Genomic DNA, 25,966 nt, shown 5'->3' with positions numbered 1-25,966 from the left:
GAGGGAAAAGAAGAAAAAAGAAAAGGTTTTGTTAGTTGAGCATATGAATAGACAAGACATGGCACCAAAACAAATGGGATTGAATAATATATATTAATATTAGAATGGAGAGGAAAAGGTTGGAACTAAGAAGTTGTTGTTGTTGCTACTGCTGCTGCTTCATGAATGTAGGATCAATTAATTACATGTCTTGTTAGTGTTGTTTTTTCAATGAATGGTGGCTTTTCTTGGCTAGACAAGACTAGCAACATCATCCTCATTGTTAGAGGGACTAGTATATACTTATACTATACTTTTGTATCTTACTGTTTATACATACTAACTACTTCTGTATTTATCACATTGTATCTATTTATTGGCACTCTTGCCCTAATGAAATGATGCCCATTCTTATCAACATCTAACATGGTATCAGAGCTGTTCTTTGGGTAATTTCCGTCGGGTCGGAGTCCACTTCGCTGGACTTTTGAGAGTCTGATTTCGTTCTCATCATTCCCGGTCTCTTCCTCCTGCCGGATCTCTTCGAGTTTGGCTCCGCCAACGCTGATCGGCCAGCGATCCTCACTTCCTCGTTGATCATCCACCACTGCCGCCATTGACGCCTTGTGAGCCATTGTCCTGTCCCGACCACCGCCTCCAAGTTCTTCAGCTCCTTGCTTCCGGTCCTCGTGTACCTTCTCATCATCGCCATCATACACGTTGCAGACGACCATTCTTACTCTTCTCGTCTTGGTTTCTCTTGTGCAGTCCGGCCATCCCTACCGTTCATCTAGCACCGTGGTTTTCGGACATCAGAGAGTCTTCATCGGCGAGGCTTCCACTGAGATCCACGTACAAGCCGATCGTCCCTTCCGCTGGCCAGCATGATCGCAACTTTCTTCATTTGGTCAACAAGCTTGATGGCATTCATTGTTTGCATGTGATGATAGTGGATGTTCCTATTCACAAGATGGTGACATTCCACTAATTGGGCCGACCAAACATAATGGGAGACAAGCTTGCATGTGATGTTATTATTATTATTATTATTTTATTTTTATTTTGTTTGCATGTGATGTTATCTCATTCATGTGATGTTATTTCACTAATAGTTGTTTACTAAAAACCGAAAACCGAAAAACACCGCCACTGTAGCTCTACTACTCGAAATTTTTCTTGGTCGATGGATGTCAAACCCAATGCTATCCAATTATAAAGAATGATGACACTACTCTACGTATCATTCTACTTTTGACATCTGAGTTATTTTGGACATGTGGATGATACTCTCCCCCTCCTAAAGAAGTCCGACAAGACATTTGCTTCATGGGTTCATGCACGATCATCGCACAATGTCTATCATCTCGTCACCATGCGAGGCTGATATTCGCGATGGAAATTGGGCATCTTCCCGACCGCCTCAGCTATGTGGACCCATCTGCGTCTATATGTTTTGAGCGATCCGGCTCACCTCGCCACGAGTATGCTATTTTTACAGGATCTCACCTATGTTCGAAAGAACTGGGAGCGCCTGCAGACGGGAATATGTTCATCGAATCACGATCATTGTGGAGACAACTCGACTCTTTTAGAGCCTTCCACTTGTTTGACGCTGTAAGTGTTGTAAGGCTCGCGATCTCGGCCTCGCCGCATACGCCGAACCTTTGAGTTTCCGATGCGTCCGTCCCGACTATGAGCCCTGCTCGCATGACCCAATTACTTAATCGAGACCCAATTCCCTCCTTTCGATGATGTTGTGCGCAGATGTTATGGGTCGAGGAGACAAGGCTCATGCACTCTCATCATCTCGTCCCGGCTCTACAGATACAGCCCGTCTTGTGCTGACATCTTGGCGCTCTTCTCGGACCTTTACTCGATATGCTCCGTTGTCCTCTCCTGGATCCTCTCCTTTTTGTCGCATCGCTAAGCGACAAGGCCCGTACAAAGACTCAATGTCTAAAAGCTTCAAGAACGGCAGTAAAGATCCACGCGATCGTCCAGCCCTCAGCGGTCTTTTGGAGTTCCTTCTTCACCCTCATGTCGCCACTCGTCGAGGCCTTGACTCCCGATTCTTCCGGGATATTGCTTCTCGGGTTGCTAAGCTTTACGAGCAACTACATGCCATGCAAAGCAGTGCCATGCAATCCAGCTCTCCTCCGTTATGTCTCGCGCCTGCCCGGTATGTCTTCCTCCTTATGGATTTTAGACTCGGTGCTACTCACCATATGATCATGCGACGCTACTACCTTAGTTCATCATTCTAGTACTCACCCTGCTTTCGAGTGTTCACTGGCCGACGGAAGTCTTCTTCCGTCGCACGCATCCGGTCATCTTCGATCTTCTTCATTTACTATTCCCTCGACTCACCATGTTCCGGTTTAGCTTTTAAATCTTATTTACGCCGCACTGCCTACGGATCATGGTTTGACCGTTACTCTTCTTCTCACTGTCTCATGCGAGGACCATCTTCGTGTCGAGGATTGGGGACCCCAAGCGTGAGTTGGCGGGCTTTTATCACCTTGAGTCTCTCCATCTACCTATATCTACCTCTCCTTCCATATGTACTCCTCGCTATTGTTGCTCTGCTTGTTCATTAGATCGCTGGCATGCTTTCGACTAGGACATGTATTCAATGCTGCCTCGAAACTATTAACTAGTTCGAGGTGTCTTGGATCTGTCTCTTCCGGCTCATTATCTTCTTGTATGGGTTGTAAGTTTGCTAAAAATTCAGCTTTTCTTTTCTATCTAGTGACTCCTTTTCCAACTCCACTTTTGATCTAGTACATTCGATGTTTGGGGTCCCTGCTCGCTTCCTCTTTCTCTCATCTGGATTCTCTTATTACATAAGCTTCATTGATGACTTTTTCTAGATATACCGGCTCTACCTATGCGATCTCGTCTCAAGTCTCACACCATTTATTCCTCAATTACACAAATGGTCCATACTCAATTCGATAAACGAATCAAGGTCCTTCGGGACCGATGGAGCTCAAGAATATCTCTCACATCTTTCCGTGCTCTTACTTTCCTCTCATGGCACCCTTTCTCGGCAGTCCCTGTCCTTACACACCGCTCGAGAATGGTGTTCCGAGCGTGAAGCATCGCCATATACTTGAGACTACTCTCGTGCCCTTCTTTTTCGCCTCCTCCGTTTCCTCAACAATTTTTGAGGTCAAGCTATTCTTACATCCATCTATCTTATTAATAGAACACCTTCCTCCACTCTTTTCCGGTGTTACTCCTATGAGCGGTTGTTCTCTTGTTCCCATCTTATGGTCATCTCTCGCACATTTGGTTGTGTTTGCTTTGTACTCCGCCTTTCCACTGAGCGAACTCAAGCTCTCCGCTCTGCGATGTGTATTTTTCTTGGATACGCCTCGAACACAAGGGTTATCCCGCTATGATCCTACCTCTCGTCGCCTTCAGTATTTCTCGTCATGTTACCTTTCTTGAAGATACCACTTTTCTTTACCTCTCCTCCTCCGGATCTTTTCTTTTCTTAGGACTCCTCTTCTTTTCCCTACTCCCAAACCTTTAGTTATTCTCACCCGACTTCTCCGACATTCCTCCGCCTCCACAACTTCACCCACCATTTCTTCCGGCATTTCTCCTCCTTCTTCTACCCATCTCCCAAAGAATGTTGATACTTCGGTGTTTCTCCTGCCTCCTCCTCCGGGCCCCACCTCCCTCAAGATGCTCCTCGCTATCCTCGCTCGCTACCCGCACCGTGTTCGCCATCCTCCATTTCGGTATGCTCTTTCTCTTTCTTCTACTTACTCCACATTTTCGGACTTTTTCTTCGCCCTGACTCACACCTTATCATGAGCCACGCCATATCGTGAGGCCGCCCAACATCCCCATTGGCGCAGTGCCATGCGAGGAAACTTGGGGCTCTTGAGCGATGCGACACCGATCTCGTTCCTCTTCCTTCTGGTGTTACTCCCATCAGTTGTCGGTGGATCTATAGGATTAAGACCCGCGCTGATGGCACTATTGAGCGCTATAAGGCTCGTCTTGTTGCTTCGTGGCTTTTACTCAAGAGTATGGCATTGATTATGACGAGACCTTTGCTCCTGTAGCCAAGTTGACTACTGTTCGTCTTCTTCTTGCTGTTGCTGCAACACGTCAGTGGCCGCTCTATCAGTTAGATGTGACCAATGCTTTCTTACATGGAGATCTTCTCGAGGAGGTTTATATGACCCTCCTCCTCGAGTTTCTCACATCCTCCTCAAGATGTGTGTCATCTTCGCCGAAGATTTATGTGGCTCAAACAGCTCCTCGCCACCTGGTTTGAGCTGCCGCGATGCGATTCTTGCTCTTGGTTCTCACGGAGAGCTCTCATGATTACGCCTCTCTTCACTCGCCGACTCCTCGTGGTCCTCACTATTCTTCTTTTATATGTTGACGATATGGTTATTTTCCGGTGATGATGCTCGAGACTATTATTTCTCCGAAATGCCAGCTACACACCGAAGTTTCGATGAAAGATCTTGGTCCCCTTCGTACTTTCTAGGTCTTGAGATTGCTTATTCTCGTCGCGTGTTATTTGTTATCTCGCGTAAATACATCTCTCGACATTTTTCGACGAGTCGACATCACCGAGTATTCGTGACCGCCCACTCCCATTGAATTACATCACCGCCTCTCCTCATCTCGATGGTGAGCTTTTGATCGATCCCACTGCTATCGGGCTCTTGTTGGTGCTCTCGCCTACTTGACCATCACTCGACCCGATATTGCTTATCGCGCTCGTGGTTCTCGCCGGGCCCAGGAGTGCTCCTCGCTCACTCATTATGCTCGCACTTCGGGTTCTTCGTTACCTGCGTGGCACTCTTACTAGATCGTTATTTTTCTCGGCCCACATCATCGCTTGAGTCTGCGTGCCTCATTGTGATGTCGACAAGGTGTGATTCCATCGATCGCAAATCTACCATCTGGGTTTCGCGATTTTCCTTGAGATTCCCTTATCTCTGGAAAAGCAAGAAACAAAACCACGCTTGCTCTTTCTCATCACGAGGCCGAGTATGGTGCTATGTCCTCCAACGCTAAGGAGATTATTTGGTTGCGCCATATTTTGGTGGATTTTGGTGTCTCTTTATCTACTCCCACTCCTATCTCATCATGATAATCGAGTGCCATCAAAATTGTCGCCAATCCTCAGTATTTCATGAACGCACCAAACATCTTGAGGTTGTTTCACATTTTGTTCGCTCATCATTACGATGTCGGTACTATTCTTCTTCCCTAGTATGTTGCCTCCGCCTATCGACCATTTCGATCTTTCACTAAGGCACATCATGCTTTCTCGATTTCGCTCGATTGACAAACTCTCGCTTTATGATCCACCGTGAGTTTGAGGGAGGGTGTTAGAGGACTAGTATATACTTATACTATACTTTGTATCTTCATCTGCTTTATACATACTAACTACTTCAGATTTATACACATTGTATCTATTTATTGGCCTCTTGCCCTAATGAAATGATGCCCATTCTTATCAACATCTAACACTCATAATTTTTTCATCAACCTCCTTTTTTATAAAACTCGCTTGATAATCAATATAAAAATATTAATAATAATGTTTATATTTATATTTATATTTGTATTTAAAAAGCAAGATAGATAGGATAGGAATGGCAAACCATAGTCAGGAAGGCAACCAACATTTTTTTTTTTGGTAAAAACTTAGGGTCCTTGATTTTGGTCTCTTTCTGATGTTAATATTAGTGCAGTGAATCTGAAAAAATTAATTATGAAAAACTGAAGAATATATACTCCCGTTCCCTCTATATTCTGAAATACAAATCAGTTTAAGAGAAGAAAATTTTATTTTAAAATAGTTATCGTTTTACAATATCAATACAATATTTATTCATTAATTTTACCCATCTTCATTTTCATGAATTATATAAACGAAGAGAGTAATATTGATAACACCAAAAAAATATATATATAATTTAAAAAATATAATTTAATAATTTAGTTAATTTTTATGTTAAATTTTATAAAAAAATTAATACTATACTTAATTTTTATACAACATCCTTAAACGACTTATATTTTGAAATGAAAAACATATATATATATATATATATAAATAAAGTGAGAATACGATCTTCAAAATCCTAATTCCTTTAAACTTTTCTGGTTTAGCCATCTATTTTCTCTGTTTTGCGAACATAGACACATAATAAATAAATATAAATATTATAATTATTATTAGTGTTATTATTATTACTATTATTTAATTTTGCATTTCAAAAACATTAAAAATGAAGAACCAATCAAAGACAATGGAGAGAAAAATGGAATGGAAAAGAAATTGGCTAACTGCATATCAAACACAAACTAATGACTACAATAATAAAACAAACAGTAACATCCATCACTTGAAACAACCAAGAAAAACTAATATGCAAATTAATCCTACTCTTCTCTGATAGGGATACTACCATCGTCCACTGACATCTTTTGGGTTAAAAGACAAAAGCAAATCCCCAACAATTCTTGGACAAACTAGGTTTCAGTATTCTGCAAAGAAGATATCAATATGAACAACTATTTGAAAGAGTCACTGTCCAATGTCCATACAGATTTAGCAAAGCAAGAGAAGCTATGAAATCATGGCGCTGAAACTGAGAGTAAATTCTATAAGAGTCCAATACAAGAAAATAATTCTCACTAAATAAGAGTTCTTAATATCCTTCTGATCAGACACTAAATAGTTTGAGAGTAAATTAGCATGGAAAAATAGATAAGTTTAAGCCTCGAAGTTTCATCCATCTCTACATCAGTGACTAGACAGCCTGCCTGATCCATCAGCCAAATATAAAAAATCGGAAACTACATGAACATACATAGGAACAACATATACTTAAATATCTTTGTATTTGTATATGTATATATATATATATAATATATTTAAAGATGCTGTCGATTGATTGTCTCACAGCAAAACACGCAAAAGTCAACGCAGAGGTGGACGAGTTGCGCGGAGGCGAATTGATGTCTTCATGGGGTTTGGGCGCACAGGAGTCTTTGAAGGGCTGACCCTGTGAAATACAAGAATGAAATCGTCAGCAAAAGGATGATACCAGAAAGATAGAATACCACAAGGAAACAAGCAAATCAAGTAGTTTTGTGTTAGACCTTATTGGCAACGATCCCAAGACTACACCACTGCAGTTGAGGGCGGCGGTTGCACTATCAGCCTGCAATAGGAGAATCCTATTTTACATTTTCTCTCAGCTAAATTTGAATTTTAGGCAGAACTCATCTCTAGAATTTTTCCACAATATAATAGCCAAAAGAAGACAAGCAGATGGAAGTTGGCAAGGAATGATAATAGAAAGAGATCAAACAGAAGAAAAGGAAATATAGCAAACATTCTTATACCAGACAAAACAAGTTGCTTCAAGGCCAAGATTATCTAACTTCACTGGAATGAGGGGGAGAAACTTTAACCAGCTAGGTTTGGCAATGCAGGTACAACCAGGGTATCATTGCTGCCCAATACTCCAGCCATGTACACTTGCCAAACTTTTTCTTTAGAAGATTTAATTATCCAAATGAAAATCATTAATTAAAAAATAATTTTAAAATATTTATTTGATTAATATTAATTAAATCCAAGTTTGAACAAAAGTTTTTTCTCCAAAACACTTTCAGTGTGTAACCATTTTAGAGGCAGGCTAAAACAGAAGGGCTTCTACAAAACAAAAGCATTACATAAAGCACCTATTAACAAATGGTTAAAAAATAAAAACTAAAGCTCATAAGTCGCATCAGTAAATTATACTGAATTTTCCAGGTAAATGCTTGACAAAGAAGAATTTAATCAAAAACATGAATGCCCAACAATCACACATTGTTTCAGAAAGCTTAATATACTTGTATAGTAAAAAGCCCATTATTGGTGAAATATTTGGGATTTCAATCTCGGAAACATATTACATTTCAGATACGTCACTGTAGGCTACACTACAATTATCTTCACAGTACATCTGCCAGAGAGAACTTGCCCCTGAAACTTAATGACTAAAAAATGATGTTATAAATGTAAATGAGAAAGAATCAGATGCATCAAACAATAGTCTAAGCAACAAGACAATTATCTTTTCCTTCTTCTACAAGAGGTCCATAAAACCTATATAATGGATGTTCTTGCAGAAATAATAAAGATGATATTGCATCTGTAAGTGGACTTCATTTTCCAGACCAAAGAAATAAAAAGAAACAGATACTGAAGTTTAGAGTTCAAAAGCATAATAAATAAATCTCACTTGTAAAAGCACAGAGCTAGAGATACTAACATGAACAAACTCAACAAAAGCAATGCGAGTGGGATGATGATAATCTCCAAGTAGTCTAAGGCGATAAACCTGCACACCGTAATATTTGTGACATACATTTAATCATCAACTAAATCATCTTAGAACTGACAAGATTGTAATTTTCAGATCAAAGAAATTTTTGTACAGGGATAACAAACCTCTCCACATACAGTCTCAAAGAATAGTTTGACATCTGCCTGAGAAACCTATATGAAATGAATGGAAACATATTTAAGTTAGAGAAAAGAATATTGCACATGACTTGTAGGCTTTTGAATAATATCAAACACAAATTCTACCTTCCGATCGATGTTTGTACAGTATATAGTCCTCGCACACATCTCACGTTCGTCATCAGACTGAAAGGCAAATTAATAGTCAGCTATATCAATGAAGCACTAAATAATGCATTATCAGGATAAAAAAACCTGATAGGTTTTACAATATGAAAAAGTAAACCATCAGCAGAGAAGATAAAACGAAAGCATTTGCTATCAAGAAACAGAATTAGTGCTGCATCTTTTACCTTTGGTAAAAACTTTGGGTCAACAGGTGCAATTGCAGTTTTTGAAGGGATCACCTTTAGGGGTAAAATCCAAGCATTGTTCCTGAGAGACTTAAGGCAGCCCTTGCACCTTCTGAAGTCACATCACCAATTAGATAAATTAGCAATTATTGCACCTTAGCAAAGCAAGAATTTCAGAAACAACAATTAGGAGTGAAGTCTACCCTCATCTGTGAACTCTACAAAAGCAAACCGAAGCACAGAATTGGGGTCACCACAAACACGACAGTCAACAACCTTTAGCAGAGAGCAAATTGCATTAGGAGGTAAAAAATTCAAAAACACAAACCACTGGGACAAATTAGATATTCACATAGGACATACCTGACCACAATTAATGAACAGAGCTGCCAGCTGCTCTTCAGTAACCTTGAAGAAGAAAAAATTTTAAACACGCCAACATAAAGAGGGGAGAGCTTTAATTATATCTTCAAGAAAAATATTAACAAAGTAATATGACTAGTAAAAAAACGTATGAAGCAGGAGAGAGAATTCAAACACACAAGCAATTTACTTTTAGCAAATGCCTTCCAAATCAAATTGCTCAAGGTATATCACCACAATTTAGTTATCGGATAATTGAGAATCAACCCCTTTAGACTCTTCAAAAGAGATGCCACATGTTTTGTTTTATAACAACCATTTCCCTTTCATTTTTATTTTCTTACTTTGCCCGGCTCCACTTAACATTCTTGTCATACAATGGTGCAACCCATATATACAAGGAAATACATATAACTTGATATAAGGTACTATTATATTCTGATAATTTTGAAATAATAAACTTATCAAAACACAACTAATCATCTCAAATTGAAAAGAATTCTTGAAAAAAATAAACTCACAGGCTGAGTTACTCAAAACTCAGACATTTTTAATCATTTATACGCATTATTTAGTTGAAAAGTCACACGAATACAAGCTTTATAAATTAAGGGTCAAAGAAGGGAAACATAAAATTCATCTGTCAGAACATGCACTAACCAGCCTCTGTTTTCAGATGCCAAATTGAAAAAAAATACAAAATTATGCGTTTAGTAAATATTATTATGCCATTCGCGCGCATCGTCACTATACAATAATTTAAAACATGGACAAAATTGAAAGCATCAAAAGCTCACACCCATCGTGAGGCCTAAAATATATCATCATTTAGTCAATCATAATCTGATTTGAACAGTTTGAACTCTTTTTATTGATTAAACATTAAATTGCATGTCTACCATTCTTATCTCACAGTTTCATTCTCCAAATGCATGCCTATTGGCCCATCAATGCCGAATTTGTAAAATATGGAGCTAATGAACCGAATTTCCTTAGTACAAATTTCAATATCAAGCAGAGCAACCACATCAATTTTTTTTAAGAAACAATAATCTTAACATCTTCTTCAGATACAACTGAAGTCATTTCTCACCCCTTAAATCCCCTCTACACATTCTTGAAAACATTTTCAACAAAACTCTTCCAACAAAAAAATTAACAACAGCCCAAAAAAAAAAAAATTAAATAATCTCAAAACCAATCCGTCAGAATACAATTGCAAAAACTTAGTAAAGAGAGGAAAGCATTAAAATCAAGAACCAAAAACTAAACAAAATACATATACCTGGTGATCAATGTCTGAAACGTATACAGTCTTCCGAATCGCAGAGTCTTTCTGAGCTTTTGTAGTCCGATTGTTCACCCGCGACCTCCCTGGGGCATAACCAGTCTTCCGCTAAAACAAAGCAAAGATCAGATTCAAAAACCCGGAGAAAACCCTAACCCTAAAAACAAACGTAACAAAAATCCAACCCTCGAAAACAAACCACTCACCCTTCGACCCCCAACCCCATTGCCAATTCCACCATCAAACCGAGATCCACCATCCACAGCGCCGGATTTCGCCATCAGCGACGGCGGAACGAACTCCTCCGCCATCGGATTAAGCTTCGACATCAATTCCTGCAATTCCCTCACATCACGGTCATCCCTGCCATGAGACGGCCCAGCACTCAACCCATGATCGGAGCCGCCGGTCAGGTTTTCAACGACGGCCATGGAGAAGCCTTTGGGATCAGGATTCAGGCCAACTTTGAAGGAAACGCGAGAGAGAGATGAAGGTTTAGGTCTGAGAGAAGAGGGAAGAGCTCATCGGAGACTCCGTTCCCTTCTCTCTCGTTCTCTCTCTCTCTCTTTTCGTTCTCTGGTTCTCGAATGGGAACAAAATCTCAAGCCTATGTATATATGAAAGGCTTCTTCCTTGCCTTCTTCTCATGCCGTGATGCACATGCGCCGGATGCATACGTGGCAATTTTTTATTGGCTGTTATGTATGGAATGGGCACGCGCATCATGTATGGGTCTCGTGTTCTTCTGCCACGTCGACGACCTTCTTGCTTTTCTCATCAGGGATTTTTTGTAATTAACCCCCTGCGTAGTTTCCTTATTTTTTTACTTTTTTTAAAAAGTACATATACATATAGAGTAAAGAATGTAACCTCAAAAAAACTAAGTGATATATTAGTTTGAGCTTAAATAAAATATTTACATGACATCTTCATTAAAATAATTTAGAGATTAGTGAAAGTTGATTTGTAAATAAATTAAATGAAAGGGGATAAGTGCGAAGAAGTCTTGTTTGGTTGGTACTTAAAAAGTTGACTCCAATTCTTGACTCGAGCTTCGGACCATCAACTGCAAATCAACGAGTTACACGTAAGAAGGTAATTTTCATGTGTATCATTTCATGGTTTCATTTAGAAATTGTCATTATCGCAGGTTGTCAGAAACGCCAGGCGGCGATCTGCCATTTCGATGATGATCATCATCATCATCATGGAAAAGAGTGACACAAATCTATTTTAACTCCAGATTAATAAATTAAGAAACTAACCATAAATGTTACTTAAAAGAGTTTAAACTGAGCTTACATAAATGAATCTAAGTTTCAATTTATCAAAGTGGTTTCTGTCATAAAGTTTTTGATTTATTGCTACCGCTCAAGAACTGATCTCATGTTATTTTCTTCTAATAAAGTGCAGCAAACTAAGCATATATGTTATATATGTATATATAAAAAAAAAGGGTGCTTAAAAGTGGATGCTGTAGTACAGATAAAGAGAGGTGATGGTGGTATGCCAGAAATGGGCAAACAGTTGAAAGAAAAGAACAAAAAAAGTTATTAGATAGCATGTGAGAAAAATAAATTAGCCCTGAACTTCCATACAAAGTCAACAGTGGCAACACTAAAACCGCTTAGCATCAAAAAAGGAATTGGCAAAAGTTCCAATAATGTCTTAATAGCAAAGAGAGCAGGAAGATTAAGTCTTCACATTATTTGTAGCACCAGTTTAGAAAGAAGGAAGTCAAGTTACTGCAACAATTAGTAGGAACAATTTGGGAAGATAATTCAATATGTTGAAGAAGAACAAGTAATACATGTCATGCTTAGGAAAATCCATAGTTAAATAAGACTAAGAACTGAAGATTTGCTGGAGAACTTTGTCCATTGATGAACCATAATCTGTGGAATTAGAGTAGCAATTAGAAAGTATACAACAAATTAAGAGAATTATAGAAAAAAAAAATATATATATATATATATAAGCATTTTTAAGTAACATAATAAAAATATTACACATTACAAAAGAGTTGCTGAGATTTGGTTAGTAAAGAAAACAGATTGTATGCTTTTGAACATCTGCTAATCAAAACCTAAAAAAGATAATTTTTTTTTAATACATGATCCTTTTAGTGCAGCAGAAAATGACACCATATCATTCTTTTGTGATTCTATAGTACCCAGATGGCAGCCACCCAGAATGGACAGAGGGAATGCACTAAGAAGTTATGGTGACTAGAGTAGAATGAATGCCTGTAAATATCACATGAAGAAAAAGGGGCTGCAGCATTTATCAGCAAGGGAAAGTCAAACTTTAAGCTACTTATGTCAGGCAACAAGACTAACTACTTGGGTGCCCTTAACCTGGAAAACTCCAAAGTGAATGAGGAAAATGCAACAAGCACAACAGAGTGGAACACTATTCATTTTGAAGAAGACTTTCATTAGAATAGGATTCCCCTCTTTTTTTGAGAAGTGTTTGCTCACATTATGTTTGAAGCCCTACAGTACATCAACAGGCCTTTTTAAGTGGTCCCAAAAATATCCCAAGCATTGGGGATCAAGATAAGCAATGTATTATCAGCAAGGTAACCTACCAACACTTGAATGCGCATGGCATAAAGACTATTAGAACAATAATCAAAAGAGAGGATAAAGGAAGGATTTGCCCTAATGTAAGAAACTAGCCAAGAGTAACAGTCAAATCACCACGTTTACTCCAATGACATGGAATATTTTTGTGAATATGTTTAAAATAACACTATAAATAAAGATCTAATAGTATTTCATCAATTTAACTCAATCAAATGTTAAAAAAAGTGAAGAAAAAAAAAATGCACGTAGGGGATGAATGGTAGCAATCATATGAGATCTTAGAACTAAATATCTGCCTATTGCAATCATATGAGACTTCACTAAGACTTAATTCATCAATCTTTAAGTCTCAGTTTCAGCAGAAATTATAAAATCAAGTTAAGGCCTTAAAGATATTTTCAAATAGTACGATTTACCAAATTAATGATAAACTGAGATGGTTAATATACTATTTAATAAATATTTGAATCAAAATCACAGTTGCAGTTGGAAAAACATTTTTTACAGTAGAAAACAATTGAGTTGTGATTTAATTGTAGGTCACAAAAATTTATAGCACATATTTAAATCAAGTTTTTGAAAAATGTTTAAAAAGCCGTCAGTTGTATAATCATATGTGAACAAAAGTCTCATGATAGCACTTCTTTTAATTGAAAATCCAACGTCAACAACTCCAAGTAATATAAAGTTACCTGTAGCATTTAACCAGATCTCGATCTGGACCTTGATCTGTGAACCCAAAAGAAAGAAAGAAAAAAATAAATTATGGACATTATAAAGCTGTTGAAATAGATAAAGGAGACTAACATACTAAATTTAGACATCTGTTTTAAAGGGTTGATAAGCAACCACTCTGAAGCAAATACCTTGATATTTTCGCTGGTGAGGCAGATCGAGATCTAGAAGAAATAGATGCTGATCGTGAGACTGGTTTTTCAATCGAATCACTGCAGAAAGTAAATAGGATAGGAACTAGTCGAGAGAGAGAAAAAATGCTCCTCTACAAAGGTAAAACTGCTACAAGATACTAGTGTAATGAGAAAACAAACCTTCTATTCTTTCTGGGACTTCTGCTTTTGCTTCGACTTCTGCTTGGGCTTCGACTCCCCTCATAGATTTTCACCTAATATGCAAACAATGTGCTTATTTAGGATTACAAAGAATCTATTTAAAATGTTCATTATGTCACAAAAGAAGATGTCTATTAAGGAGTAAAGAATACCATAATTAATGAGCGTATAAACAGTAGATAGCTTTCTCTCAAATCAATAGCCACATAATAAATGATCGCATTATATTCTTTAGCAGAAATTTATTGCAAGACTTTGATGATAAATTGGCAATGACATCATGATGCCCCACCAACCATTGCATTATCACATCCAAATAATTCAATTTTCTCCAAACAACTTGGTGAATGTAAATTACTCAGGAATGGTACTAATAATCAAGGTGATGCGTCAAATATGTGGACTGGTAATGCATAAACAAAATTATCAAGAGGCAACACAAGATTGTTTGGTCATTGGGGCTAATGGGTAATTATGAAACTTACACGAATATAAGACCTCGCCCATGGATTTCTGAACTCTGTGTCATCAAGCTTCCGTATCTGATGAATACAAAGTCACAAAACATAAGATAGCATACAGAAAATACTGATACAAATGAAGCAGGGCAAAGACACTCACCGCATATTTCATGTCCTCATGATTAGTGTAGTCAACCAAGCCAACAGTCCCTAAAATTTAAACAGTGTGTGAGCACAATGTCTAAAATACAAAGGGTTACTGAAGGATTTGTCAAAATTTTGAAACAGCCTACAAAGGCATCTGAAGTGGTGGAATACTTAGGAGCCAAAGCAGCAGTAAGAAGGGGAAATAAAGGAAAAACTGGAAAAGAATTTATATAGAACTCGAAATCAATCCACTTATCCACAATCAAAAAGGATTTATAGAAGGCTAGAAATCATCAAGAGTTAGAAAATAGGAAGGCTATGATACATAAAAGTAAAGAAAAAAATGACCCTTTTCATCATGTTCACTAGCATGTTCATGGCATGAACCTAGTATGAATTTAAGCCAATAAAACATTGTAATCTCAATTCATGTTTGTAAGAGAGTCTTATACGTTTATTAGTACATAACTATTGGCAAAATAAATCACTCACAGCAAAGATGGTCAAAATAGATTAAGTGATATTATGCAATATCCCAAAGTTTACTCAAATTTGGGGAAGCTTCATTTTAACAATAACTCTAAAAGTGCTTACCATCACGATCCCGAAAAACTTGGGCAAAGCACACATCGCCAGCCTTCCTCATGTGATCCTGTAAAAAAGCAACGAGTTAGAAACTGTAAATTAAAAATAAAATCTATCATTCAGGTAAGAAAACTCAAACCTTTAAATCCTGCCATGAAGCAGATGATGGCAATCCCCGAACAATCACTATGTAAGAGTTAAAAACAGAAAATAAATTTAAAAGCAGAAAATAAATTTATTTTATGTGAAAACGGTAACGTTAAAGAATCAAGCAAATAGGAGTACATGAAGTAAAAAAGGCATAAAACCAATTCACCTCGAAATTCAGAACGGTGAGAAACTCCATATTTGCCGCTGCCACTTCCATGGCCACTTCCGTGGCCGCTACTTCTTCCTATTGAAGATGACTGTCCTCTACCACCATGGGCAAGCTCAACCTGTGGAGTAAACAATGGTATAAAAGAATAATAATCTATTGATGGCAATCATGAGATGAAAAACAAGGAATAAATATGACTTACCCTCAAACGATGGCCATCAAAAAGGTAGCCATCACGACCTCTAATTGCATCATCAGCATCTCGAGAACTTTCAAACTGGAAAATCATAAACAACTCATGAAGCAAGGGATAAATACACAGACAAATACATAAAAGACTTAAGTTAGAAGATGTACCTCCACAAAACAATAACCAGGAGGACGAGGCGGATTCTTCAATTCAATTTCGACTATACGACCATACTGTAATCAGCACAAACAAAGATCAATAACAGAGATTATTCTAAAATAGCACTTAATATATTTGATCAAACATCAACTGCACTAGGCCATGAATCACTAACCAGTTATAACATGGAAAACAGAATAGAAGTCTTTTTCTTCCAACATATTTTAAGGCATCTAGTATGATATCATGAATGTCATATACTACATCCACCATAAGCAAAAGAAATAGGTGGAAAATGCCAAGAGCATATTGATGGAACCTCTCCAAAGAACTAAATCTATGCCACAGAACTTGTGGGGAATGGCTTGAAAATAGGCACTACACAACTTACATGCACCCCCTGATGAATGAATACGACCATGGAATGCATTTAGACTGTTACTTTTAACATGATTCCTTTGGCTGGCTATAGTGTAAATGAATTTGAAGGTGAAATAGTATGGTTATGAAACTACAGGCATTCAATAATAATGTTGAAATACAAACAGGCATGGGACTATGAATGCCAAGAAAAATAGGCACTACACAACTTACATGCACCCCCTGATGAATAAATACGACCATGGAATGCATTTAGACTGTTACTTTTAACATGATTCCTTTGGTTGGCTATAGTGTAAATGCATTTGAAGGTGAAATAGTATGGTTATGAAACTACAGCCTACAAGCATTCAATAATAATGTTAAAATATGAAAGGGTATGGGATTATGAATGCCAAGAAAGACAATTAGCATAGGTACAGCAAAGTTGTTGGAGAGTATAATCCATGAACCAGAGATGCTTTGTGTTAAATATATAAGAATGTTACCTTATGTATTTATATTATATTAGGCTAGTCCCTAGCTGATATAATACAGAACCATAAGGTAACACTCTGAAGTTGCATCTAACTTTTAACAATGGAAGTGAGGGAAATGGATAGAACAGCTAAAGAAAAACAATGGCAACATGAAAGCCTCTGTAGATTGCCTTTTATATGCGTCCCAGGGTGGTTACACTCTTATAAAATATATAAAATTAAGAGCTTGATAAAAACTAAATAAGAACAAAAGACAATATAATGTAAGATATGGGACATAAGGTGCAAGTCCTGAAGAATATATGAATGCCCTTTGCAATTTTCCTTCATATGCAAGCCCTACGGCCCCTACTCCAACCAACCAAGTTAGGTGAATGGCTTTACAAAATGGGAAGGCAACACTGCAATTTTACGAGAAAGTTTCAGTCCCTCTAATCACGTTGTACAAGTTTGCATGTACAGCAGGCAAATGACAAATCTGCTCACCAAGCCAGAAGCTAAGCTTGAATAAGCTTGAATTTTTTTTTATGAGCTAAACCAAGCCAGAAGCTAAGCTCGATTCATTAACAACCTATTCACGGAACAATAGAAAAAAAGTTTCAATTTGAAGAAAATCGTACCTTGTAAAATATATCCTCAACTTCAGACTCCCGAATATCTAAAGGAAGGTTGCCTACATAGATGGTACGACTTAATCGGCCACTCATGGTTGGGCCCAAAATGGATTATCCTGCAGACAAATGGAAAAAAAAGGCATGAAAGCAGCCCAAATAAACAAAAGCCAAAGTTGAACAATCAATTATCAATCCAGAAAATCACTGTGTTTGGAAAATGAACCATGCCTATTAAGAGCCATACAAAACATAAAACCATGTAGCAAACCAAGAGATCACTTCTTGATCTGAATGGTGCTCCACAAGCTCCATGGCTTGTACTCTCCAATAAGCTCCATTGCTACAAATAATTGAATATTTTGTCCAACAATTCATCATCTTTAAGATTTTGAAGGTTACGCTCCACTCAGAATGCGAAAATCTCCTCTACAAAAAAAACTACAAGTCCACAATGACTTCTCCCACTCCTCTATAGCCCTATCAACAGCTGCAAAGCTCCTATTTGTTCCAGCCCTTTTCATCTATCATAAAGAAAGTATGTTTTGTCACGAGACACGAGAAGGGTTACAAAGGATTTATCTATTTACCTCAGTTAAGCTTCTTCGAACAGCACTACAACAAAAATGAACACCTGCAAAAATAGTAAGCCACAGAAATTAGTCTGCTTCAGTGTTAGCATGCCAGTTAGAAGAGATACAAAAATAACCTTGAAAGAAAACGTGTGAGATAGCTAAAATAAGTGGCAGTCAACAGTGGTCACTTTCAGATCAATAAATTGGTATTGCTCTTAGATTATTCTTCAAAACCAAGGAATCATGGTTACAGCACAAAAGGAACTTTTTTTTTTACTGTCTAATTTGTCGAACAGAAAAAAATAAAAATAAACACAAAAGATCAACACCTTTCTTTTACTTCCATCAGAGTGTTTTTTTCTTTTTCTAAGTACTAAAATTTATGGAAAGAAAACAAATTGAAATGCTTTGAATACATTTTTCATTCGTATTGTTCCTCTGTTCTCCTTCAATCGTAACAAACCCTAAAAACAAAATAAACGAAGCAGATTCCATGATAAAACAACATAGTACGATGAAGTAAAACATGATCTTCGCTTTGGGAATTGAGAGTCTAAACTTCAAATCGAAATTTTATATTATCACAGCAACGGCGACCAAACATTTGAAAAACACACACACACACACACACACGCACATACAACAAGATGATGAATCAAACACATAAGATCTCGAGCAAAAATCGGAAGAAAACCATGAAGGATGAAAGAATCGAAGAAGGAACATACCGAGACTCGGAGAGATCGGGAAGCGGAGAAGGGAAGGGGCTTCAGTGGGGAGGGATTCCACGAATTAGGTTGAGGGATTTGGGGAATTGGGATGCGCTTTCTCATTCGTTCACGTTGTATGCCCTCCGACCGAACCCGACCAGTGTTAACTGGTCGAGTCAAGTAACATGTGGGTTTCACTTTAATAAATAAATAAATAAATATAAGTCTTATATTAAAAAAATCTTAAAATTTGATGGTTTTTTTTTAACTCAATGTCATCGAGTTAGTGACTTGTTAAAAACCCCCCTTTGATATGGTACCACTGACCTCACTATTACATTCGGAAAATTTAATGCCCAATATGGCATATTGTAAGACACCAAGTATAGTGATGTCGTAGGATTCTTTTATATAAAAGTCGAGACGAGATGTATGATGTATCTTAATACAATGACACACATCTCTTGAATATGATTGTTTAATACTAGTGTAATTTTTTAGTTTTAAAAAAATAAATAAATCCAGTGTTATATATAAAATCTGGAAGAGAGAATGTTGATGATATTTATCTAGTGAGGTTTTATCTTTAAAAATTTTATCTAAATATTTAAAACATATTTATCTAGGCTGGAAATGGAAGTTGAAGGCTCTAGTTTCTCTCAAGGTTATTGAGAGCAAGGAGACAAGGTTGCTAATTATCTTGGGTTTCTGAAATTAACGTTTTTCAGTACTTTTTGCATTTAATTACTGGTTGTTTCTATGAGATTGTTCTCATCTGTCAAATTTGTTAAATTCTGCATTTCTTTTCCTGAATTTCATGGATTTTGATTGTTGTGGTTTGATGAATGATGATCAGTAATACTTGTATTTGATTGTTAGTGTCTCCATATAGGAATTTTACTGAATATCATATCTAATTTTTATTGAATTAGCAACTAGCTTTTGGTGATTTCTTGAAGTATTTCAATGAGCTGAATTGTTATGTGATTACTTAATGAGTATTGATTGAGTACCTTTGAATAAAGATGAAAATTAGTTTTTATATCTTCTATTAAGAGTTTAATTACATAATATTTTTACTCTTTTTTATGCGTTATATAAAATTGTTTCTTTAATTTTTTTCATCAATTTGATAAATTGTTTTTTTAACTTTTTTTATCATGCATAAATTAATTATTTTTTCCTAAAATAATATAATAAATTATTTTGAAATTTAATTTTTAAAATATTGTATATTATAGTTTTATTAACTATAGTTATGATTTAATTAAATAAATATGTTTCAATGGAATATATCAAATAATTTTATTAGATATATGTTTGTTGTCTTCTGGTTATTGGTTTTTAATAATAGACGACAAACGCCTTTTTTTATGAATATAAACAGATTGAAACCCGGATGTACAGTATATGTACATTATGAGAATAGTATAAAAATCCCGAATGGACAGTGTATAAACAGTACGGTGAACAGTACTGTTGGGGGAGAGATTTGAACCCATGACCTCCCTCTTACACTTTGATGTCATACCATTGGGCTATCCAATGGTTGACTTTTTTTATTAAACAGTACTTTTTTTATTGGTTTACAAAGATTTACAATTTCATAATAATGGAGTCTTGTGGTTGCACATCAACCATAACCATTATTTCGTTTTCTTAGTAAGCCTTACACTAGAAATTATTATCTATCCCGGCCCACTCTCTTCTCTTCCCTATGTTGAAAATTATATCATAAAATGATTTTTAATTTTAATAAAAAAACAAAAAATAAAAATAATTTATAAAAGAATTTGAGACAAGTCAAAATAAATAAAATAAATTCGTTACTTGTTCATATTTATCAATAAAAAAATTTAATAATTTTCATTTTATCACTATCACATCATTCCAATTTTACTAATTTTATTTACTGTTTAAGCATAAATTGCAACGTTTTAATTGAAAAAGGATAATAGTTCAGTGACAATTGAAATGTGTTTATGAACTTAGATGCTTAATTCATGTTTTTCAAATTAATTATTCCAAGCCTTTTCTTTTCTACTCTACAAATCTGTAAAAAGTATTTCAAAATATATTTACTCGTGAAAAGGAATTCTTGTCAGCGTGCTGTAGTTGGGTAATGTTTTCAACTTATCATGTTAACAATAATCATGATAGTTGTTTTATAAAATTTATTTATAAATATTTTTTTAAATGTATAAAGATATGTATGAAAAATAGAATTAAATATCCCCATACTTATATTCAAACCACTTCTAAACTAGGTCAATTTCAAACAATATGTGATGTTTTTACAACAGTTTTTTCATATATCACATGAGATTATTGAGTTTTGATGGGGAAAAATCCTTCGTAAGTTTCTCCTTAAAATATTAAGAAAAAAAAATTTACATAGTTTTCGAGTTTTGCAAAATAAAGACTGAGTTTTTTTTTATATATATTCTATGATGTGATTTTCTAGATTACATGGGTATATATATTTCTTTTAATAAATTTTTTAAGTTAAAATTTATTAAAATAGAGTTTATACTGGATAGTCATTAACTGTAATAAATTAGAAGATTTATACTATAATCGTTAACTGCCAATAATGAAAGTTCAAAACAAAAAAAACACTCAGATGTTGATCCACAAAATATTCTTGGTAGATGGATAAAAAAACTAAAATGCCCTGATATTTATTATGGCATATACAATTGGTTCACAAATCATATGAATAAATTTGTTTAGAACTAGATTGAACATGTTTGTCTATATTAAGGGCGAAAATGAATATTTTTTTAGTTAACGACCGATAAAGACACTCATAGTTTTTACCACCCACATCCTTTAAATAATATGTACTAGTGATAAAAAAGAATGTCGTTATAATTTTTTAAATAGTCCTTCTGTTTTTTCAAACTTACATTTTTAGTCTCTCACTTTAAATTATAGCATTTTAGTCCCTCTACTAGGTTTAAATGAGCCATGTCAGTCCCTATGTTTAATGGTTTAGGATTAGGGTTTAGGATTTAGGGGGATTAACATGGCTAAATTAAAAGTGCAGAGAGACCTAAAGGTTATAGTTCAAAGTAAAAGGGATTAAAAAGACAAGTTTGGAAAAATAAAATGACTATTTAGGGAATTATACCTAAGAATGTCTATTTCATATCATATACTTCTCAACAATGGTTAATTTTTTTAATTAAATTATTTAACTTTTGGTGTTATTTCTTTTTGGTTATTGAGGTTTGATTTGGCATCAAAATAGTCATTTAACTTAATTTTATTTCGCAGATAGGTCAATTGGGTGATTAATCGAGTTAATTATGTGACGTGGAGGCCGGAACTTCCCAGTCATCTCTCAGAAATTGGTCACACAAGACTACTGATCAATCTTCAAAGAATTTGACCGGGACTTTCCAACCTCACGGTGACCATGAGAGCCGTGAAAAAAGGTAATTATTACTATTATTATTACTAGGCAAATCTTCTCCACATCAAAGGTTTTCAATTGCTAGGGTTTTAAAAGTAATTATAGTATTATATGTATGATACTATTATATTCTATTTTGTGTAGAGGAGAGAGATAAGAGTACCGATTTTGTCGTTAGATGGTAGTGGGGACAAAAAGTAAATTTTAACAATTGTATTTGAATTTATTAGCTCAACAATTTCTAACTTATTAGGGTTTTCAAATATATTAATATATTAATTAATATTGAAACTAAGACTTGAGGGATTTATGAGAAGAATGCATCATCACATGCAGCTAATAATACACAAAAGTAACATGCATATGAATTATGAGATTTTTCACAATTATATATACAAAATAAAAAATATGAAAAAAAAAAGATGATGTCTGTTACTATTGAGATGAAAACAACATTAAATCAGATGCCCCTCACCGAAAAAAAAACAAAACAACAACAACAACAACAACGTGACTTTGATCTTGCACCAACTTCTTGTCATCTCGTTTCTCCTACTCAATCCTAACAATTTATCAATATGAAGGTTAATTGATTGCTTCAACAGACGGTGATGTAAACCATTTCTTAAATAACGAATATTCCAGTCACCCATAAGAAATATCTTTGGCTACATAAGCCTCAAACGCTCCTTAGCTTTTCCATAAGCTTCAATGATTATTAATTTTGTTTACATGATTTTTTTAAATAACATTATTTTTCTAATATTATTTTTTAATTGATATTTATTATGCATAATAAACAATGCAAATAATAGTGACTTGTTCATTTTATATAAAAAATTTTATGAATTGAAATTTTATAATTTTTTTGTTTTTTTAAATTTTCATGATTCTCTTTTCTTTTCATATATATTTTTTTATCTTAAATTATGATAACACTAAAAGTAAAGGCAAAATTATGGTTAACCATAGCTTAGAGACTCTAAATATTTGTTTTTGGTAGTAACCTTGCAAAATAACTTTGGAAAGTTCATAGGAGGCAGTATAATTACAAAGACATGAAAGAGATTTTTTTCACCAACATCAAAAGCCTTTATGGTGCAAATATAATTATACGGAGGTGATGGAAAGCGCATTCCGTTTCAACATTGTTGGGATTCCAAATTCATTTGGTTTTCAATCTTAGTTTTGTCATCCTAAATACTATGTATTTTGCTCCTAGATATGGAAAGGGCATATTGGTTGTAAATTTTTTTTTTTAGTAGTAGCGGCAGTTGAATCAATTTTGTTGATTTCGTCTGTATGACACATGGATATTGACTAATTAGGATTATTCAATGTTTTTGCCTGTTTGGCACGACGGATGGAAAGGTGCGGCAACAAAGACCGCGACTGACACAATAGTGGCTCGAAGAGTGGAGGAGGCGACTAAAAGTTACTGACGGGGCTGGTGTGGTAGTAGAGACCATGCAGCAGTGGCTGGATTAGTTGACAAATAAATATAGTTTATATTAGGTCTACAATTCTGAAGGGGTGAAACTACCGGAGGAAGGATTCGAACCATTACCTCATATTATTGGGTTATCCAATAATTAATTACATAATATAAATAAAACTTAAAATTGTAAAAAATATTTAAATTTATTCTTTGAAATATTCTAGTAGCTGTATACATTATTATTATTATTATTATTATTATTATTATTACTATTATTATCCATCTCCAAAACCCTAGCTCAGTGGCCATAAGAACCCCCCTCGTATAAAGATAAAGCCCTTTGTCCTTTGTCGATCGCCGCCAAGTCTTGAGCATTGCCCTACGCTCCTCCATCGCCTTCTCTTCTCTCAGATCTCTCGATCGCTTCGAAAATGGCTGCAGACATCGCCTGCGCCTACGCCGCCGTCATCCTCCACGACGACAACATCCCCATCACGGTACTTTCTCTTCTTCATTTGATCATTTGATTTTTTTCGGTGTTTATGGGATTAAGATCTCGATCTGATTTGGGTTTCATGTTTTTATCGTAGGCCGACAAGATCTCCGCTTTAGTGGAGGCGGCGAACGTTAGCGTCGATCCCTACTGGCCTCCACTTTTTGCTAAGCTCTTCGAGAAGCGCAGCGTCGATGATCTCATTGCCAGCGTCGGATCCGGTTTGTTCCAATCTAATCTTCTCTTTTTTCTTCCTTTTTTTTAGCAGGGCCTAATTTTTTATTAGCTGGATGCTTCCGTGTCTTCTCAATTTGGGTTCAGGCGGAGGAGGTGCTCCGGTTGCTGCTGCTGCGGCTCCTGCTGGTGGCTCGGCTGGTGGTGCTGCACCTGTTGCTGCCCCCGTGGAGGAGAAAAAAAGGTGAAGTTTTTCATTTCGAAGTAATAAAATTCAGATTTTTATTTCTACTGGTGCTCATTGCTATCGTTTGTTGCCACTGCAGGAAGAACCTAAAGAAGAGAGCGATGATGATATGGGATTCAGTTTGTTTGATTAGGCCTACATTCTTCCAGTCAGAGATTAGGTATTTTATCATTGTCTTCAAAGTTTTTCCCTTTTCTAATTTCTAGTCATTATGTGATGTTGCTTTGAGTTTCTATCTGGTGGAGGCATCAAATGCTTCTGTGATTTTGTCAGAATGGTTAAATTTGGTTGAATGTGTTAACAATGAATGTGTTTTGTTACTTTGATAAGAACTATGCCTGCCTTAGTTCATATTTGCTGTTTGTGTTTTGTGTTTCAGTTATACATTGGTTAACAAAAATCCTATCATGGTAAAGGGAGTGCTTTTGGTTGATGAAATAGTATATCTGTGACTTAATGTTTTGCTGAAGATGAGCCTTTTTGTGCATTGTTCCCTGATTAAAGTCTGTCATGCCTAAACCTTTTTAACATGTGTGAGATTAGGGGTGGTAATGGGGGCGGGGGCAGGGGACGGGGAATCCCCGATTCCCCGATGGGGGAAATTTGCTTCCCCATCCCGATCCCCGGTGGGATCCCCTCCCCGCGGGGATCCCAATGGGGATTTTCTATTTGCAAACATATTATTACATTTAGGAGATGAAAACAACTCTATATAGGATTCAGTTTGTTTGATTAGGCCTACATTCTTCCAGTCAGAGATTAGGTATTTTATCATTGTCTTCAAAGTTTTTCCCTTTTCTAATTTCTAGTCATTATGTGATGTTACTTTGAGTTCCTATCTGGTGGAGGCATCAAATGCTTCTGTGATTTTGTCAGAATGGTTAAATTTGGTTGAATGTGTTAACAATGAATGTGTTTGTTACTTTGATAAGAACTATGCCTGCCTTAGTTCATATTTGCTGTTTGTGTTTTGTGTTTCAGTTATACATTGGTTAACAAAATCCTATCATGGTAAAGGGAGTGCTTTGGTTGATGAAATAGTATATCTGTGACTTGATGTTTTGCTGAAGATGAGCCTTTTGTGCATTGTTCCCTGATTAAAGTCTGTCATGCCTAAACCTTTTAACATGTGTGAGATTAGGGGTGGTAATGGGGGCGGGGGCGGGGGACGGGGAATCCCCGATTCCCGATGGGGGAAAATTTGCTTCCCCATCCCGAGTCCCCAGTGGGATCCCTCCCGCAGGGGATCCCAATGGGGATTTTCTATTTGCAAACATATTATTACATTTAGGAGATGAAAACAACTCTATATAGATATATACATATATACATAAAAATATGATAACATTACAACTACTCAACATAGAGCTCAACAAACTTATTAAACCAACATTTAAACACTTTAAAAAAATTCTCCAAATGGTTGTCA

The 25,966-nt window shown here is 36.0% G+C and overlaps 2 protein-coding genes and 1 pseudogene across 5 annotated transcripts; 1 reads left to right on the top strand and 2 right to left on the bottom strand.

Moving 5' to 3' along the window:
• Window positions 1–6,576: 6,576 nt before the first annotated feature.
• LOC120272320 lies at window positions 6,577–11,096 on the bottom strand (annotated as a pseudogene).
• A 1,041-nt stretch (window positions 11,097–12,137) lies between these two features.
• On the bottom strand, window positions 12,138–18,895 carry LOC120272329 (serine/arginine-rich splicing factor SR34A-like). 2 transcript variants are annotated; one of them, XM_039279143.1, is made up of 15 exons: window positions 18,786–18,887; window positions 18,073–18,116; window positions 17,714–18,006; window positions 17,492–17,601; window positions 16,020–16,085; window positions 15,865–15,939; window positions 15,660–15,780; window positions 15,483–15,529; window positions 15,353–15,410; window positions 14,772–14,821; window positions 14,636–14,692; window positions 14,130–14,203; window positions 13,947–14,027; window positions 13,773–13,809; window positions 12,138–12,387 (listed from the first exon to the last, which is right to left on the bottom strand). In XM_039279143.1, exons 4-14 carry the CDS (start codon window positions 17,576–17,578, stop codon window positions 13,782–13,784), a joined length of 744 nt encoding a protein of 247 aa, XP_039135077.1. In that variant the 5' UTR covers window positions 17,579–17,601; window positions 17,714–18,006; window positions 18,073–18,116; window positions 18,786–18,887; the 3' UTR covers window positions 12,138–12,387; window positions 13,773–13,781. The 2 variants fall into 2 exon arrangements, with proteins under 2 accessions (XP_039135077.1, XP_039135076.1); XM_039279142.1 differs by lacking the exon at window positions 17,714–18,006 and having other exon boundaries at window positions 18,786–18,895.
• Window positions 18,896–23,936: 5,041 nt separating this feature from the next.
• LOC120271885 (60S acidic ribosomal protein P1-like) lies at window positions 23,937–25,490 on the top strand. 3 transcript variants are annotated; one of them, XM_039278567.1, is made up of 5 exons: window positions 23,937–24,120; window positions 24,214–24,337; window positions 24,438–24,530; window positions 24,615–24,670; window positions 25,274–25,490. In XM_039278567.1, exons 1-4 carry the CDS (start codon window positions 24,055–24,057, stop codon window positions 24,668–24,670), a joined length of 339 nt encoding a protein of 112 aa, XP_039134501.1. In that variant the 5' UTR covers window positions 23,937–24,054; the 3' UTR covers window positions 25,274–25,490. The 3 variants fall into 3 exon arrangements, with proteins under 3 accessions (XP_039134501.1, XP_039134500.1, XP_039134499.1); XM_039278566.1 differs by having other exon boundaries at window positions 24,615–24,692; window positions 25,296–25,490; XM_039278565.1 differs by lacking the exon at window positions 25,274–25,490 and having other exon boundaries at window positions 23,938–24,120; window positions 24,615–24,845.
• The last annotated feature ends 476 nt before the right edge of the window (window positions 25,491–25,966 follow it).

Source organism: Dioscorea cayenensis, chromosome 11 (assembly GCF_009730915.1).
Source record: "Dioscorea cayenensis subsp. rotundata cultivar TDr96_F1 chromosome 11, TDr96_F1_v2_PseudoChromosome.rev07_lg8_w22 25.fasta, whole genome shotgun sequence".
Classification (NCBI taxonomy): domain Eukaryota; kingdom Viridiplantae; phylum Streptophyta; class Magnoliopsida; order Dioscoreales; family Dioscoreaceae; genus Dioscorea; species Dioscorea cayenensis.
This window is presented reverse-complemented; position numbering and strand designations above follow the sequence as displayed.

Bases quoted from the DNA above. Each gene is read 5' to 3' on its own strand.
- LOC120272329 (XM_039279142.1), bottom strand. From the start codon at position 17,578: ATGAGTGGCCGATTAAGTCGTACCATCTATGTAGGCAACCTTCCTTTA. The intron at 16,086-17,491 runs GTACGATTTTCT...TGCTGATTACAG, and splicing joins TTGAGGATATATTTTACAAG to TATGGTCGTATAGTCGAAAT. The intron at 15,411-15,482 runs GTTTGAGTTTTC...GCTTTTTTACAG, and splicing joins CTTCATGGCAGGATTTAAAG to GATCACATGAGGAAGGCTGG.
- LOC120271885 (XM_039278567.1), top strand. From the start codon at position 24,055: ATGGCTGCAGACATCGCCTGCGCCTACGCCGCCGTCATCCTCCACGAC. The intron at 24,338-24,437 runs GTTTGTTCCAAT...ATTTGGGTTCAG, and splicing joins CATTGCCAGCGTCGGATCCG to GCGGAGGAGGTGCTCCGGTT. The intron at 24,531-24,614 runs AAAGGTGAAGTT...TGTTGCCACTGC, and splicing joins TGCCCCCGTGGAGGAGAAAA to AGGAAGAACCTAAAGAAGAG.